The 16808-nt window shown below is 38.4% G+C and overlaps 1 protein-coding gene across 1 annotated transcript; it reads left to right on the top strand.

Moving 5' to 3' along the window:
• Positions 1 to 4761: 4761 nt before the first annotated feature.
• On the top strand, positions 4762 to 9788 carry IL2 (interleukin 2; the record flags this gene model as incomplete). The annotated part of the gene is made up of 4 exons (XM_079697092.1): positions 4762 to 4908; positions 5002 to 5061; positions 7506 to 7652; positions 9678 to 9788. 4 exons carry the CDS (start codon positions 4762 to 4764, stop codon positions 9786 to 9788), a joined length of 465 nt encoding a protein of 154 aa, XP_079553218.1.
• Positions 9789 to 16808: the final 7020 nt, after the last annotated feature.

A 16808-nucleotide genomic window follows, 5' to 3' on the forward strand; every position in this document is an offset into this window, starting at 1 on the left:
TAACTGCTGTGTGACTTGTCATAGGGGTCATATATTTACACAAAAAATTATTTCCAAAGTTGTGAAGATACTCCCAATTCTCATCACATTTAAGTAGTAAGCTGTCTCCTGGTTGACAAATGCAGACAATTGCCTTGTGTGATATCCCCATGTCAGCCTTAGAACACTGCACTCCTAAAAGGACAATGCAGCTTAAATCCACATTGAATACAATCATTTTCTTACTTTAGATATGGGAGAAGTGTCAGGAAACATCAAATGCTCCAGTGCTTTTAAAAGACCCCAGAAAGAGATGAAAAAACATGAGCAAAACCCAGCTTTTGTAGCTACTGTATGAATTCAGCTGCTCTAAATTCTTAGAAATCCTAAAGCTGCTCAGACAAGGTGTTGGTTAAGTGAAGGTGGATGGTGGATGATGCCCCACTTGATTCATCAGCTATCACTGAGAGAATGAGTGAGATGGAAAATGGGCACAATTCATCTTTTTCTATGTAGCATAATGGGCCTAGAATTTGGCATCACTATTTAACACAGGAAATACGTAAGATTAGAGATGAGGAAGCCTTGGGTTTTTGCTCTAACTTCACCACTAATTTAAGAATGTGATCTTGGGTAAGTCACTTAACCTCTAAAAACATCAAATTTCTTATCAGCAAAATGTGACTCAATTAGATAATGAATTTGAAAACACTTTGCAAAATTAAAAGTACCAAGGAGATAATTCTTCCATTCCAAAAGGTTATGAACATCATTAAAATTTACCACACAGAAGAAGAGCACACACAAACGAGACTTAACTGTGATGGACAGACAGATTTAAAGAAGCAGTATCACATTAAGGCGGACCGCAGGTCTAATAAAGACAAACAATGGGCACCAACCTATGCCTGAGGAAATATGGATTTTCACAGGAAACACAGAGCTCCTAGTGAAATGTTCTCTAGGTGGTATGGAGATGATCCAACAGTGTGTCCTGACTTCAAAAGGAGAGAACTGTATCTTGAAAAACCAAAAGGCCTTTAGAGAGACCGACAAGAGATGCATTAATACAGGCATCAAGCTCCAGATCAAATTAAAGTTTTATAGAGCTGTGAAAGAGGCTCAGAAAGAAGAAATTCTTGCAGGAGGTGGAGTCCTTGAAAGTTAGCTTGGATGGGTGGATGATTAGGCAACTGACCGACCAACCTCCCTGGGAGGCAGCTTTAGCAACTTGGGCTATTCCTGAGTCTAAGAGGCAGACTCACAAACAATGCTAAGCAACTAAAAGAGCTTCTAATTGAATAGTAAAATTTATTTTCAAAGGGGAAGTAGGGGGTGTGACACATGCGGTAGTTAGCAGTCTACTACTCACTCTATCATCACTATAGCCAGAGAAGTCCGCTGATGTGTCAGACATGTTAAAAAGTGAAAGTTTGCCAAAGCATACGATTGCCGTAGCTTTCTTCCCAAGCATTTCAAGAAAGAAGTTATAAGGCCAACTTCCATAATGATGCCTGTTACAAAATAAGGACAAGCCAGGGGCCTAGGAATTCAATTTTCCACAGGGTCCTGTCAATGCAGCCATATACTGACCCACTCTCTCATGGAAATAGCCAGAGAAATATAAATATCAAGAATATGAGCACATCACGGGCCTCACTGGAAAAGCCCCACACAGAAAAATGTGTGGGTGTGAATTTTTCCATTCTGGAAGGGTAAAGGCCTGAGCTGATGATGCTGGGATGAGACACTGAAGTCTTTAGAGAAGTGAAACAAGTGTAATAAAGTTGACACACAGATTACCAAATAGCCTTTCCCTTATAACTAATGCTAAATTTGTGGTTTTGATTTGAAAGGTACAGAGAGACATTCTGCATTTTTTTAGAAAAAAAAAAAAAAGGAAAAGATCATCACTGGTTTCTAATCTTTTCTAAAAGAAAAAATTATTTGTCTCTAATCTGGCTTTTTCACTTTTTTCCCCTTGAGGAACTGTAACTCTTATTTTTAAATTTTAGGAAAATGTTTTATATTCTTCTGAATATTGCCTAATGCATAGATAAAAAGTACTGAAACAATTTTATGTTTTTGTTTTTTTTTTTTTGCGGTACGCAGGCCTCTCACTGCTGTGGCCTCTCCCGTTGTGGGAGTACAGGCTCCGGACGCGCAATATCAGCGGCCATGGCTCACTGGCCCAGCTGCTCTGCGGCACGTGGGATCTTCCCAGACCGGGACTCGAACCCGTGTCCCCTGCATCGGCAGGCGGACTCTCAACCACTGCACCACGAGGGAAGCCCTCTGTGTTCTTTTTATATACAATTAAGTGTTCCTTAGAATGTGTAACCTGGACTTCCCTGGCAGTCCAGTGGTTAAGACTCTGTGCTTCCACCGCAGGGGGCACGGGTTCAATCCCTGGTCAGGGAATTAAGATCCCGCATGCCTCGCAATGTGGCCAAAAGAAAAAAAAAAAAAAGTAAATTATGCTCAAAGAATGTGTAACCTTTCCTGCCTACCCACCCTCATCTTAATCCTAAATTTACATATCTACATTTTAACCATGTTGTCAGAATTCGGTTTAAAGTCATGTTTCTTCTTCAAAATTCTTCATATTCACCTTTCTTGAGGCAGCAAGATTACACCTGGGATTACACCTGTCTGTGTATGACTGCTCTATTACACATCAGGTTGTTTGAGAAAGAACACAAATGGTCAGAGTGTGGGCTTTGGAGTAAGAATATTCTGGTTTCAAATACTTGTTCTGCCCTAAACTGGCAGTAGGGCTAAATAACCTAGAACAAATTATTTAACTTCTCTGATCTTCAGTTGTCTAATCTACAAAATGGTATCATCACTTCACAGGTAAGGCTTAAACTAGACGGTGTGTCTGCGCATTATTTTTTCTTTCTATATACCTGACAGCATCATAGGTGCTAGATAAATATGTTTAAAGAATAGACAAGAAATGAATAAGATAGTAAGAACGGAGAAGTTACAAGAAATGTCTTTGAAGAAGGATTTCCTCAGTTTAGATTAGCAGTATATATCTGTACCATCATTCAGGCAGTTAGTGCATTACACTGAGGACAAACGAACACAATCCTAAGTATCCTACCTGATATAATGACAAAAATATTGATCTGATGTTATTTAATAACTATTATTTTTACACTCATAGTGTCACAGGTGCTTTAGAAGCTAAATCTAAATCTATTAAAGAGTGAAAACATAAAAACTAGAAACTTGTGGACTGGTTTATATATGGCACACATAAAGTCTATTATAAAACTGGCATCAATACCCTTGGATGCAAACCTTTTTCTGAGTATTTGTTTGTCACAAGTTTTTTGCAGTACTTTATTTTTTCATAAAGGTGCTCCAAGAATTATAATGGATACCCCTCTTGGTAACTTCTATTGATTGAGTTCTGGCTTTTGTATTTTAAGAGTCATGTTGGAATAACTGAGCCCAAATACCCCTGCTCTGAGGACTGCTCTCACTCCACAAGACACATACACACACACACACACACCCAAACATACACGTTCCATGGCTCACCATGGCCTCCTGGACTGCTTATTACCCTGCCTTCTACACCCCCAGCCACAATAATTAGGCCAGTATTGGTTCACCACGAGCTAGTCACATCACCTTTCTTCTAAAGAATGTACGAATGGTATCCAGAAATTCCAGTTAGTGAGCTTCCTATAAACAAATAAACTTGGGGATCCCTATTGTTATGCTCGTTTTCTGCCTTATATTTAAAGAAATATAAGCAATCTGTTCAACAGAGAGAGAGAAAGAAAGAAATGAAATGGACATGAAGAAGGAGAAAGATCTAATAGCTCAGGTGGCCCCTGAGAGACTGAGAGGAAGAAAAAGCATCCTTGATTCTGGCAACACTGCAACTCTCACTATATCCCCTTGATGCCCATCAAAAATAATAAAGGAGCAAAAATAAATTTGTAGAACAAATGACCAGAAAAACTCCCATTAGCATTAGTAGTGTCCTTGTATGCAAACCCTTTTCTGAGCATGTTTGTTAAACACCGTACCACTAAAAAAAAAAAAAAAAAAAAAAGTACAACAGACATTAAGAGATTTAAACAGATACAAGAAACATGTTAAAATTAAAACAGCGTAAAACAGTGCCTCAAGCTGTTTTTTTATGTATTCTAATTTTAATACCTCTCTAGCTGATTGTATAAGAAGTAATCTAGCATGTTGTATGCATTAGCTCAGTCATCGTGGAGATAAAAAGGTAAAGCCATCCTGAAACAGGAAACCAATATTCTTCCTGTTTAATCAACAAATCTAAAAATTTATTCTTTTCAACTATTTATTCTTGCTCTTGTCCACCACAACATGGTGTTCCACATGTTCCACACAGTTTTATGACAAAGAGAAATTTTTCATGAGACTCTTTTGTATCCCCACCCCCTTAAAGAAAGAGGGAGGAAAAACTGTTTCACACAGAAGGCGTTAGTTGTATGAATTAGAACTGCCACCTAAGTGTGGGCTAATGTAACCAAGAGGGATTTCACCTACATCCATTCAGTCAGTTTATGGGGGTTTAAAGAAATTCCAAAGAGTCATCAGAAGAGGAAAAATAAAGGTAATGCTTTTTGCCACACAGGTAGAATCTTTGAAAGTATGTGTAATATGTAAAACATTTTGACACCCCCATCATATTTTTCCAGAATTAACAGTATAAATTGCTTCTCTTGTTCAAGAGCTTCCTATCAGCCTCTCTAATCACTACTCACGGTAACCTCAACTCCTGCCACAATGTACAAGATGCAACTCTTGTCTTGCATTGCACTAACTCTTGCACTCGTGGCAAACGGTGCACCTACTTCAAGCTCTACGGAGAACACAAAGAAACAAGTGAAGTCATTGCTGCAGGATTTACAGTTGCTTTTGAAGGAAATTAATGTAAGTTTATTCCCTTTCTTACTCAAATTATTACAATTAATTTTTCTAAGTGGACTTTCTTTTTTTTAATAACAATCTGTTATGCTTTCTCAGAATTACGAGAACCTCAAGCTCTTCAGGATGCTCACATTTAAATTTTACATGCCCAAGAAGGTAAGTACAATTTTCTACATTCATTTACATTTTAATAGAATTGAAAGTAATGTGAAAATTTACACACTACCTGGATTAATAGCACTTCAGCTGAGGAGAAGAATTAGTAACCTCAGCATCTTTTTAAAAAAAACCAAGTTTGATAATGGGCTTCTGAAAAATGGCTTTGTCAATATTTTTTTTTATACGTACTTATGTGTGTTTTGGGGTAGAGGGAATGGGAAGAAAAGAATAATATTCTCACTTTATTGCTCAGACAGTTTAAAAGAGATTGTGTTGACCTACTGTTTTATTTAAAAATATAAAACTCTAGAGATACCTGATCATATCACTTTACCATTCAAATTAGCAAAACTGATATCAGAGGGCCCACTTTAAAAAAAATCCTTTACTGTTTTAGGAAAGATTCCTAAGGATCTATCTTCAAGAGGCATCATAGCAGTAATCCGTAGCACAGATTCTAGGGCGGATTATTTAAACTGAAATCTCAGCTCTGCCATGTCCAATCTTTTGTAACCTTGGGCAAGTTACTCTGTGATTCAGTTTCTTACTTACTTATGTAAATGATAATTGTATATACTTCATATAGTTTTGTGAGGATTAAGGAGTAAATGTAAAGTACTCAGAACAGTATCTGGCATATAGTAAACACCATATAAGCATTAGCTATTAGAAGTAATAATAAAGACAAAATTCTTCCTGGAGAGTATAAAGTAAAATTTTGGACTTACACATCTTTCATGTCAATAGACCTAGAGACTTCTGATGCTATATGACTTACGTTCCAAGACTAAAAGCTTCATTTGGTCGTTTGGGGATTCAGACAGTTAGCTAAGCATCATCTAAGCTCCTAGAGCTACGCTATGCATGTAAAGTTTCCTAGTAGTCATACTGGTCAACAGATAATGGGCAAAATCTGATGCTAAGAAGAGCTTGTCCCTGGGTGAACAGCCCAGAAAAAAAATGGGATTTAAGGGTCATGAATGCAATCCCACTGACCCACTTCTTATAAATTCGAGGAAATTATACATCAAACTACCCCTTTAAAAGATAAAAAGGAGATAACTTAGAGATGCTCCTCCAACTTAATCAGACTCACGTAACTAACTCTTACCTCCAGCAGCGGAAAGACACTAGACTGTTTTTGAAGGAAAGAGCTCCAAGTTGTTCATGCCAAAAACTTAAGCCCTGAACTTGTAGAACTTATAGTAGCAAGTTGAAAGGGCATTAGATGAAAATGTCATAACATGTATGTGGTGTATTCCTACCTCTCCCTTTAAAAAGTGTTAAAAAGATAACACCAGATTATGTGCATAATTTAGAGGGTGGTGAAATTCTTTGAAATCTAGCAGTTTCTAAATGACAACGCAAAATCTATTTGAAACTAAAAGTAATGTGATAAACGTCATTCATTTGTTCATTTACAACCATTCATGTTTGCAAAAGAATTTAGAGAGCTATAAAAACATTTAATTCAAAGGTTGTTATGTTAATGTTATAAAGAAAAAGAACTGAAATTTAATCCTGGCTCCACCTAGTCATATGGCCTTGGGGAAGACACTGAAATTCTGAGATTTAATTTCCTTATTTGTAATATGGAGATAACACACTACATTACCTATCTCAAAAGGTGGCTGTGAGACTTGGGCTTCTTTAGGACAAAACACTTTGAAATTATAATGTACCATAGAAGTATGAAATATTATCATTATATATAGAAGTGTGTTATGTGTGTGTGTGTATTTGTATGTGTATATGTCTAAATTAGGAGGCCCATCCAAAAATCCTTCAAATACTGTAAGCTTTTATTTGATTTGGACAAATCATTTTTAAAAATGTATCTTAATGTACTTATTATAGAAAAGTAAAAAATTAAGGTGCAGTTATATGTGCCTTGCTATATTGACCCATTACTAAATAGCTACAACTAATCCATAAAATGTTGGAATTGTGACAGATGGCATCCAAGAGCTCCCTCTGTCCCTAACATTCTATGATTCTCAACTCTTAAATATTAAATATCTAATAAATATCTAATAACTAATATTCTAATATTAAATATTAGAATCAGAGAATGTGATCCTATACTTCCACATTATGACTACTCTGGTTCTAATAATTTCTCTGCAGACTGGAAAAGAATTCAACCTATATTGGTGATTTACATTTGGGTGCACAAATGTTGACTTTTTTTCAAAGCTAAATTAAGCTGAAATTAATGACTCATTATTTGTTAACTAACAGTTAATGCTAACTATGGGCAGCTGAACTCTCATTTTTCCAGTCTTATAATGTTGGTCCATCTTTATAGTAATGATGAAAACAGAGAGAATGGTAAAAACTATATACTGCCTCTGTTAATAAATAAATTTTGATATTAATTTCTGATTCTGACCTTTAGTCAGGGCAAATTGACCTGATAATTACTTTTATTATTATTCAAGGCTACAGAATTGAAACATCTTCAGTGTCTAGCAGAAGAACTCAAACCTCTGGAGGATGTGCTAAATGTTGCTCAAAGCAAAACCCAGAACTCGATAGATATCAAGGATTTAATGGACAATATCAACAGAATAGTTTTGACACTAAAGGTAAGATATTACGTTATTTGCTCTCCTGGAAATAAAATAAATGGAAGGGTGTTTTAATGTGGTATAACATTTTTGGTATTTGTGAAGTACTCATGCATTTTAAGTCCACTGTGAACATAACTCATTTTTTTTTTTTTTTTTTTTTTTTTTTTTTTTGTGGTACGCGGGCCTCTCACTGTTGTGGCCTCTCCCGTTGCGGAGCACAGGCTCCGGATGCGCAGGCTCAGCAGCCATGGCTCACGGGCCCAGCCGCTCCGCGGCATATGGGATCCTCCCAGACCGGGGCACGAACCCGTATCCCCTGCATCGGCAGGCGGACTCTCAACCACTGCGCCACCAGGGAGGCCCCCATAACTCATTTTTATATTAGGTGGAGCTGGGAAGTGTAAGCTAGAGGGCTTCCACCTACCATCCATTCAGGGACAAGCCCCCACTGCTGCACTCTGTCACCCCTCACATGAACACAAAATTGGGAGTGGAAGAAGACACTGAATTGAATTTCACAGAAAGCAGACAGATTTCATTACATATTTTTAAATTCCTTCAGATCATTTTCCAGAATAGCTAATTCTTATTACCTGAAAGACTTTTTAAATGAGATTTTCCTATCATCTGGTGGAAGAACCGAGAGATTTGTCTAAAAAAAAAAAAAAGGCAACCAGTAAAATGGCCAATGGACCAGATAATTAACTTTTTATTTAGAAGTAATACTCACTTTCAGGACCTCAAGTATTTTTAAATGCATAGGAAGCATGAAACATACAAGGAACTTGGGTGATGTGAGAAATTCATGGCTCTCTTTTCTCATCCATCTGCCAAAGTACAAAATTCATGAATTAATAGATATCCTAAAATAAACAGCATAATTTTAATTACAGTAGAACCAACTTTCTAAAAGTATGTAACTCTATAGTTGTCTCCAAATAAGATTCACTTTATTAGTAGACAGTCTCTTTCTATTTAATTTAAAAAATACATTGAGATCAATGTCATCTACCCATTGATAGACTCAGTTTACCATCTATGTCAATAATTTTGCTCTAAAATTCTTGACCATCAGAAAAACTCATTCTAAATTCTAGATGCAAAATTAATATAAAATTACATGAAAATCAGAAAAAGCAAGATACTTTAAAAAATCTAAACCTCCAAGAGGTTATAATATTTAAATAATTATATGTAAGAAGGTATATAATACTGCAATAGTTTGTTTAAAGGGAATACTTTATCTAACTTGATTTATGTTCTCAGGATAGGAATTACTTCAAATTTGAAAAAGTCCCCTCTTTTAATCTCACTATATATCAAAATATTTTCTTCTTAGCTTGTCAGCCAGAGGCAGAGTTGAAACAGTTCTTATCAGCAGAGGAGGTTAATTTCTAAAAACTCAGTCCACAGAATTTCTAATGTTTAGACTTCTAAAAATTGGGAAATTTATCTGCATTGAGGTGGGGTGGGATTCATTATGAGTATTTTTGAAAATGTTTGTCATACAAATTTCCCCCCAAAGCTTATCCTAACTTACTCTGGGTTGGTTCCATTTTGCTTTGGGGAAAATATGAGGAGATTCACTCAAGCAGACTAATAGGAGATTTAAGGTTTAGAAATGAAGAAAGTATAATGTGCTTATCACTGTATACATGTAACCTATATTTAGGTATAGATATAATTCGAGAGGAAAAGAGGTTTAACAACTTTAATTCTGCATGAAGCACTTAATGAAGTATTTGTCTAAAACTGTTTTAAAATGTTTATTGTACAAAATTCAGGAAAAAAAATCTTGTGTTCATTAAGAGTGACAATTAACAAATGAGGAAAATTTCAGCTTTTATGTCACTATCACTGGGTATCATAACATATAACTTTGGCACATCATTTTGATCATTTCAAGAAAATGTGAATGGTTAATATGTTTAACATACTTGAAAATAAAGGCCATAAGTCTATAAGACTTCAACTGAAAATAATTACATATAAGGTAAACTACCCTGAACTAAAACAAAATTAAAATGTTTTCTTTTACAGGGATCTGAAACAAGATTCACATGTGAATATGATGATGAGACAGTAACCGCTGTAGAATTTCTGAAAAAATGGATTACCTTTTGTCAAAGCATCTACTCAACAATGACTTGATAATTAAGTGCCTCCCACTTTAAATGTATCAGGCTTTCTATTTATTTAAATATTTAAAATTTATATTTATTTTTTGATGTATGCTTTTCTACCTTTTGTAACTATTAGTCTTCAGATGATAAATATGGATCTTTTAAGATTCTTTTTGTAAGCCCTACGGGCTCTAAAAAATTCACTTAAATTATTTATCCTAAAGTATTTATTTTTATGTTGAATTGTTAAAGATAATGTCTATGTAGGTCAGTTAATAAAATTATTTAATAAAAACAAGCCCAGATATTTGTTATTCTGGGAATAGCACAGAGTGAGCACTACAATATTTCTGAATTACTCATGTAAACTCACAAGACAGTTAAGATGCTTACAAAAGTCACTCTTCCCCTGAAGAGGTATGTGGAATACAGAAATGGGTTTCTCAAAGCTCTTGCTTTCTCCTTTCATGAGTTGATTAGACTCTTAATTCTAATCTGAGACTACCTCATCAAATTATACTATTTTCCTTCTCCAGGTCATGCCTTAAATTTAAATAAGATGCCAAAACAAAAACATTCTTGAAACCCTTTATATAATTGGTGTGTCTTTCTATCCATTCTCCAACATCTTATACCTTGCTCTCTGCCCTCAGGAGGCTCACCTGTTTGACCTATATCAAAGCTCTCCCCTGCCCTTTGGCTTTCCATTGGGTCCTGCCACTGGGGAACCCTGGTAGGATGTCTGAGGGACAGAAGAGATTCCCCAGACTTTCCCTATGGAGTAGCCACTGGATGGTTGTGCCTCTTGACCAAAGAACCCAGTTTCTCTCAAGGTGGCTCTCTTGAGACTTTTTCCTTCTGAGTTCTCCTAACCTTTCCCTCCACTCCTCCCTTCCAGCCTAAAGATGGTAGCACTTATACTATTACCAGCTTCAGGGTACTATACTATTCCTTGCAGTTTCCCTATATGCTGACCATAGCTTTGTAAATTGTCTCTTTATTAGGTTCTCCTTGAATTATTCTGAGTATGCCATCTGTTTTCTGACTCAGACACAGTAGTTGTACCAGAAATAGCCCTAAGAAATAGATCCTCAAAATAGAATTCTGGGACCAGGTTGTTCATATATTCAAGGAATACAACAAAATAAGGCCATGAGAAATCTATGGGATGTAGCATCCTGATTTTTCAAATTATTATCAGTGGTAGCATAGGATGAAATGCAGATAGAGAGCAAGATGTGAGATGAAATGACTGTGACATTTAATTGCTACAGCAATAATAGTTATAAAAATTGTGATTACCACCTGTATTCTTCTGACAGTCTCAGAGAATGAAGGGAAAAAATTAAAGTTATGAACACACAATTAAAGACATTCATGGGCAACCAGAAGTCCTCATTGGCAGTTGTGAAGGAGTTCATCTCTTGTAATCATAGGGTGTATATCGCAGAGAACAAAGCAAAGAGTCTAATGTAAGGTCTGCAAAGAGCTAGTGCCACTTAAGCCCTCCAGGTCTCCTACAGTAAGGATGGGAAAGGAGTGGGACTCTGAGATATGGGATGTGGATGTTCTGCCAGACACAGAGACTGAGAACCTTAAACATCCGTCTTTCCTGTTGACAGAGGCAACTCCTTTTCTTTAATAGAAACCCTTCTGAGGAAAAACCACTCCTTTACTTAAAAACCTTCCAATGACTCACAAATTGAGGACAATTTTCCTCAGAACACACCTCTACCATCTTTCCTTGCCTCCAAGGAAGGCTATGTGAGACCAGATTAAAGGAGTGGTCTCTATGTGAGACCAGATTAAAGGAGTGCAGACCCAGCATACACCCTAATCCTTATCAGCAACCCTGCCCTTGTACCACTGCAATAAAACTCCTCACCAAATTCTCCCAGGTTGGGACACACAGTTGTTTTTTTGTTTTTTGTGGTTACGCGGGCCTCTCACTGTTGTGGCCTCTCCCATTGCGGAGCACAGGCTCCGGACATGCAGGCTCAGCGGCCATGGCTCACGGGCCCAGCAGCTCCGCAGCATGTGGGATCCTCCCGGACCGGGGCACGAACCCGTGTCCCCTGCATCGGCACGCGGACTCTCAACCACTGCACCACCAGGGAAGCCCTGGGCTACTTTTAATTGTGATGAATGCAACTCCCTGGGACTCCGAATTTAATGATAACTTGCAAATGGCATTAACAGCTGGTTGAGTAAATGCTGGGACTCTACAGTGGCCTCTTTTGATGATGTTGAAATGCCAGAGCTTCTTGGTAGAAGATGGAGTCCAAAGGACCAGGGAACTGGAAATGTTGAAATGGATCCATTAGGTACAGTCTTCTCATCTTGCCCAGGAAGACTTTAGGAAGTACACTGGTAAGAGGGACATTAGCATCCTCCAGAGTTCTGTGGTGGTGTTTTCATTAGGCCAGAAATGACAGACGGTGCTGCAATGGAACTGGTTTCCCTGATCTCATTGGGGAATAACATAATCCTGGAATGATAAAGGCCAGGTGACAGCACTTAGCCCTCAAAGACAAAATGGAAGCAATCACCACAATAAACCACAGGGCAGAGTGCTAATCAAAGTGTTTTATCCAAAACAGATCTTAAACGGTGGCTACCTGATTGCAGGATCCCTAAAAATTAGAAGATTCTAATTCTGTTGGGCAGAAATGAATGAAACTCACCATAATTGGAATTCATGACCTGTTCCAAGTTCCTGGATTTAAGCCACGTCATATACCTGGTATTCCTGCCTCAGAAGGGGGATGCAGGATCCCTTTAAGGAAGGATACTGTAATATGGCCACAGATGTATACTGCAAAAATTTCCCCAAGCCATTTTGCAAGAGATATTTACCAGGGAGACAATTTGCTGAAGAATGGGAACTATCAAGATATTCTGGGGGCTATTAGGTAATGGCCCTGAAGGACCCTATAATTCTGAAACTCCACTGTGAGCCACCAGTCAGAATGGGGACTTAGCCTGATGGAAGATTAGCCCAAGTCCCTCTCAGGAGGGCCCAAAGGGATCACAGACCCTCCTGTAGCACACCCCTATAGTGGCCAAGGAGCTGCACTGTTCAGGACTCCCTTCAAGAGAACATATTCTCCAGGGAGCATAGCTGACTGACAGTCTCTAGCTATTGCCAGTTGCATTTACATAACATGGGCAATAGAATACGCTAACTGTCTTGTCCCAGGGATGTATCAATTTTACTGCTTTCTATCCTAATTAGTCTGGAGAGTACTTGATCATCTTACTATTTCAAAGAATATCATGTGGGTCCATTACATTGATGCTTTTATGCTAACTGGATTTGCTGAGAAGTAACAAGTAGGAGTAGTGCCTGAGTAAGGCAAATGTGGGTTAGAAGAAGGGTGACAAGTTCAGGGATGTGTCACAAATATGAAGTTTCTAAGGGTCCAGTAGTTTCATGCATGTTAGGAGGCTCCTCTACAGTGGAGGGCAAGATGCTGTGCCTTGAAAGGCCAATTACAAAGAGGTACAAAGCTTGGTGAGCCTCTGGGATTTGAAAGAACGCTACATATGCTATTCTTACCCATTTTTGAAGGGTAACTCATAAGGCTGTCAGTTTTCAGTGAGGCCCACAGCAAGAAAGGGCTACATAGCAGTCCCAGGCCTCAATACAAATTCTTCAGCCACATGAGATTTATGACCCAGCCGACCCAGTGTTATTCAAAGTGTTTGTGATAGAGATGTTAAAAGCCTGTAGAAAGTCCCCAAAAGATAATGACCACACAGTCCTATAGTTTTTAGAAAAGACCACACCCTACACTGCAGATAATTCTCCATTAAAAGCAGCTCCTGGCTTGTTACAAAACCCTGGTAGAGACAAATGTCTGACCATAGGACACCAAAAGATTATGCAACCTGAACTGCCCATCATGAACTAGTTATTAACTGATGTACTGAAACATAATATTGGGCAACAGAGCACATTTCACTATAAAATGCAAGGGAGTGGGTATACACAGGTCCAAGAGGGACAAGTCAACTTTATCAGCAGGCAGTTTAGATTTTCATGGTATGTGGTTTAACCCCGCTCCCTCAGCCTACTCCTTCGGCTTCTTGTGGAGTTCCTTATTACGAGAGAAAATTGAGGGCCTGGTTCACAAATGGATCTGCACCAGATGCTGGTATCAGCCAGAATGGATGATCCCAGAGTAATAACCCTATGCAGATTTGTACATTTGCTTACCCATTTCATATTGAAGGAGAAATGGACAGAGGTTTGGATCTAGAATAGACTGATTTATGGGAAGTGACAAATGAGATTGCCAGATGACTGGGGGTATGAGAAAGAAAATGGAAATGGAAAATTGGTGAGAGGGAGGTCTGAAGAAGATATATGTGAATGGGCAGAGAATCTGAAGATATTAATGTCCCACTGTAAAGAAGGCTCTCATTATTCAGGTGGACAAGATGACCCTTCCTGAGGATGCCAGCCAGCCTCTTTCTTTGGCCAATTCAGTGCTTATTCAATAGGCTCATGAACAAAATGGCTACGGTAGCAAGTATGGAGATATGCATGAGCCCAACAAAAGGGTCTTTCACTCACAAATACTGATCTGGCTACTGCCACTGTTGAGTGCCCAACCTCCCCAAAGCATAAGCCAATGCTGAGCTTTCAATATGGCACCATTTCCCTGAGGAACCAGCTGGGATTGATTATACTAGACCTCTTCCACTGGGGCATGAACAATGTTTTGTCCTCAAAAGGATAAATCCATGTTCTAAACACAGATTTTCCTTCTCTGCCTCAAGTGTTCTGCAGCACCACTGTTACTAGATTTATAGAATGCCTTATCCATCACAACACTGCCTCCAACCAAAGAATATAGTTTATGGCAAAAGAATCATAAGCATGTGGCAATAGGATCATGAGCATGGATTTCACTTATCTCACTACATGCTCTATCATTCAGAGGCAACTGGCTTGGTAAGATAGTGAAATGGCCTGTTAAAGGTTCAGTTATGAACCTGCTTGGAAACAGTATTATGAGGACCAAGTGCAGAATGTTCTGTGTTAAATCAGCAGCCAAAATATGGTACAGTCTCCCCCAGAGCCAGAGTGCACAGGTCTGGCAATCAAGAAGTACAAGTAATGGTAAGCCATCTCATTATTATACTAAATGACTCACTTGAAAAATTTTTTACCTCCCATTAATAAAACCTTAGCTTGGTTAATTTTAAGGTCCCAGTGCTCAATGAGACATGTGCCTACCAGGAACATTAACTTCTATCAGAAAACTGATTAACTGGGAGCTGAGACTACCTTTTGAGCATTTGGCGGCTTTTCATGCAGCTGAACCAACAGGTACATATTGTACTAGCAGAGTAATTGATTTTGCTGACAAGGGAAAACTGAATTCCTGCTACAGAACAGACGTGACTGCTACACAATAGGTAACACTGTATTTGGAACCCAGGAAACTCAGCGGGGCATCTTTTAGCTCTCTCTTTCCAATTGTACTGATCAATGGAAAACCGTACCAATCCTCAAAATGCAAGAGCACCAAAGATTCAGATTCCATAGAATTGAGATCTGGAGTCTACCACCAGGCAAAGAATTCCGCCCAGCCAAAGTAATGGCAGAGGATAAAGGGGAACATGCAAAGAGTATTGAAAGAAGGCAGCTATGATTACCAACTTTCATGACTGTGAACTTTCATGACTACCAACTTTCTCGGCTATTGAGCAGAGACCCAGGTAGTTATTTTACTTGTTTTTCTTTTTGGGACTCCATATAGTCTCACTTTCTGTATGTGAAAAATACTGGTGGTGTGCCTAATATTTTAAGTTTCAGGAAAGTATCGCTGAATGGACATTACCCCACAATGATACCAAAATTGGATATAATTTCAAGTGTCTCCTTTGCCTGAGATACAAACTTTTCTCCCAAATGAAGAAAGAATATATGTTAAGGAACAAAGGAAAGGGGGGAACTGTGCCAGATATTTCCATTTTCCCCTTGACTACCTGACATCCTCTCTACCCTAAGCTGACTTATATACATTAATGTGCTTTCCTGCCTTCTGGTTTCTAGTTGAGTTTGGCCAAATCCCTGGTAAGAGTTGGATGAAGGATCACCTCAGGATGGCTGACCAAAGGTCATACTCCTCTCAAAATAGCCCTTTCTTTATGACCCTGATCTTCATTTTTCTAGTAATCTCCTCCTCCCTTCAAGCCTAAGTGTGGTACCAGCTCCCCTGTGTGAGGACAGCAAACAGCGCAGGCAGGTCTTACAGGTTACATTCCTCATGAGAAAGAATGTGGACAACAGACATCCTGGCTTTTTTGCTGAGCGTCTTTTCCAAATTATGGCACAGGGAAATAGAACTCAAGTGGCAGACCTATGAGGAAATAAAAGTAGGAGTTCAGGGTTGTCAAAGTGAATGGGATTTGAGAAGCAAAACAGAGGGAACTGTGGAAAAGGACCCCATCCATATATCTACATACAAATTACTTTCAAGGGCTGATCTGTCACCTGCACATGCACAGGTTAAGACACCTTCCAAGAGGCAGAGAAAAAGCAGGTATGAGGCAAATGAGCTGTGTGGTGCTGAGGAGACACAGACTGGAGTTTAAGCTCTGCCATGGGGGAAGGGTCTAGTAAACACACCAGGATTTAAGATGAGAGAAAAGAAGGGGCAAGGCCCTAGGTAAATGAGCCTTAGAATAAGGCCATCTGAATTAAACCAGCTCTCACAAAGCCTAAAACCAGGATTCAACAGGATGAAAGGTATCCACCAGATTCTACTTGCCTTCTCAAGACAACATAATCTGCTTTAAAGATAACATCATCAAATCCACATCCAGAGACTCTATAATATTTCATCCACATGTGACATCAAAAAATTATGAGGCATGTTAACACACACATACATTCAAAATTATGAGGCAAAAACCAATAAAAATCTTCAACGAAGAATTCAGATATAGGTATAAGTCACAGACTTCAAAATAACTGGTTAATATGTTGAAGAAAATAGGGCATTAGTTCTAAAATACAGATGAAACTACAATG

The sequence above is a fragment of the Hyperoodon ampullatus genome (genome assembly GCF_949752795.1).
Source record: "Hyperoodon ampullatus genome assembly, chromosome: 1".
NCBI classification, from domain to species: domain Eukaryota; kingdom Metazoa; phylum Chordata; class Mammalia; order Artiodactyla; family Ziphiidae; genus Hyperoodon; species Hyperoodon ampullatus.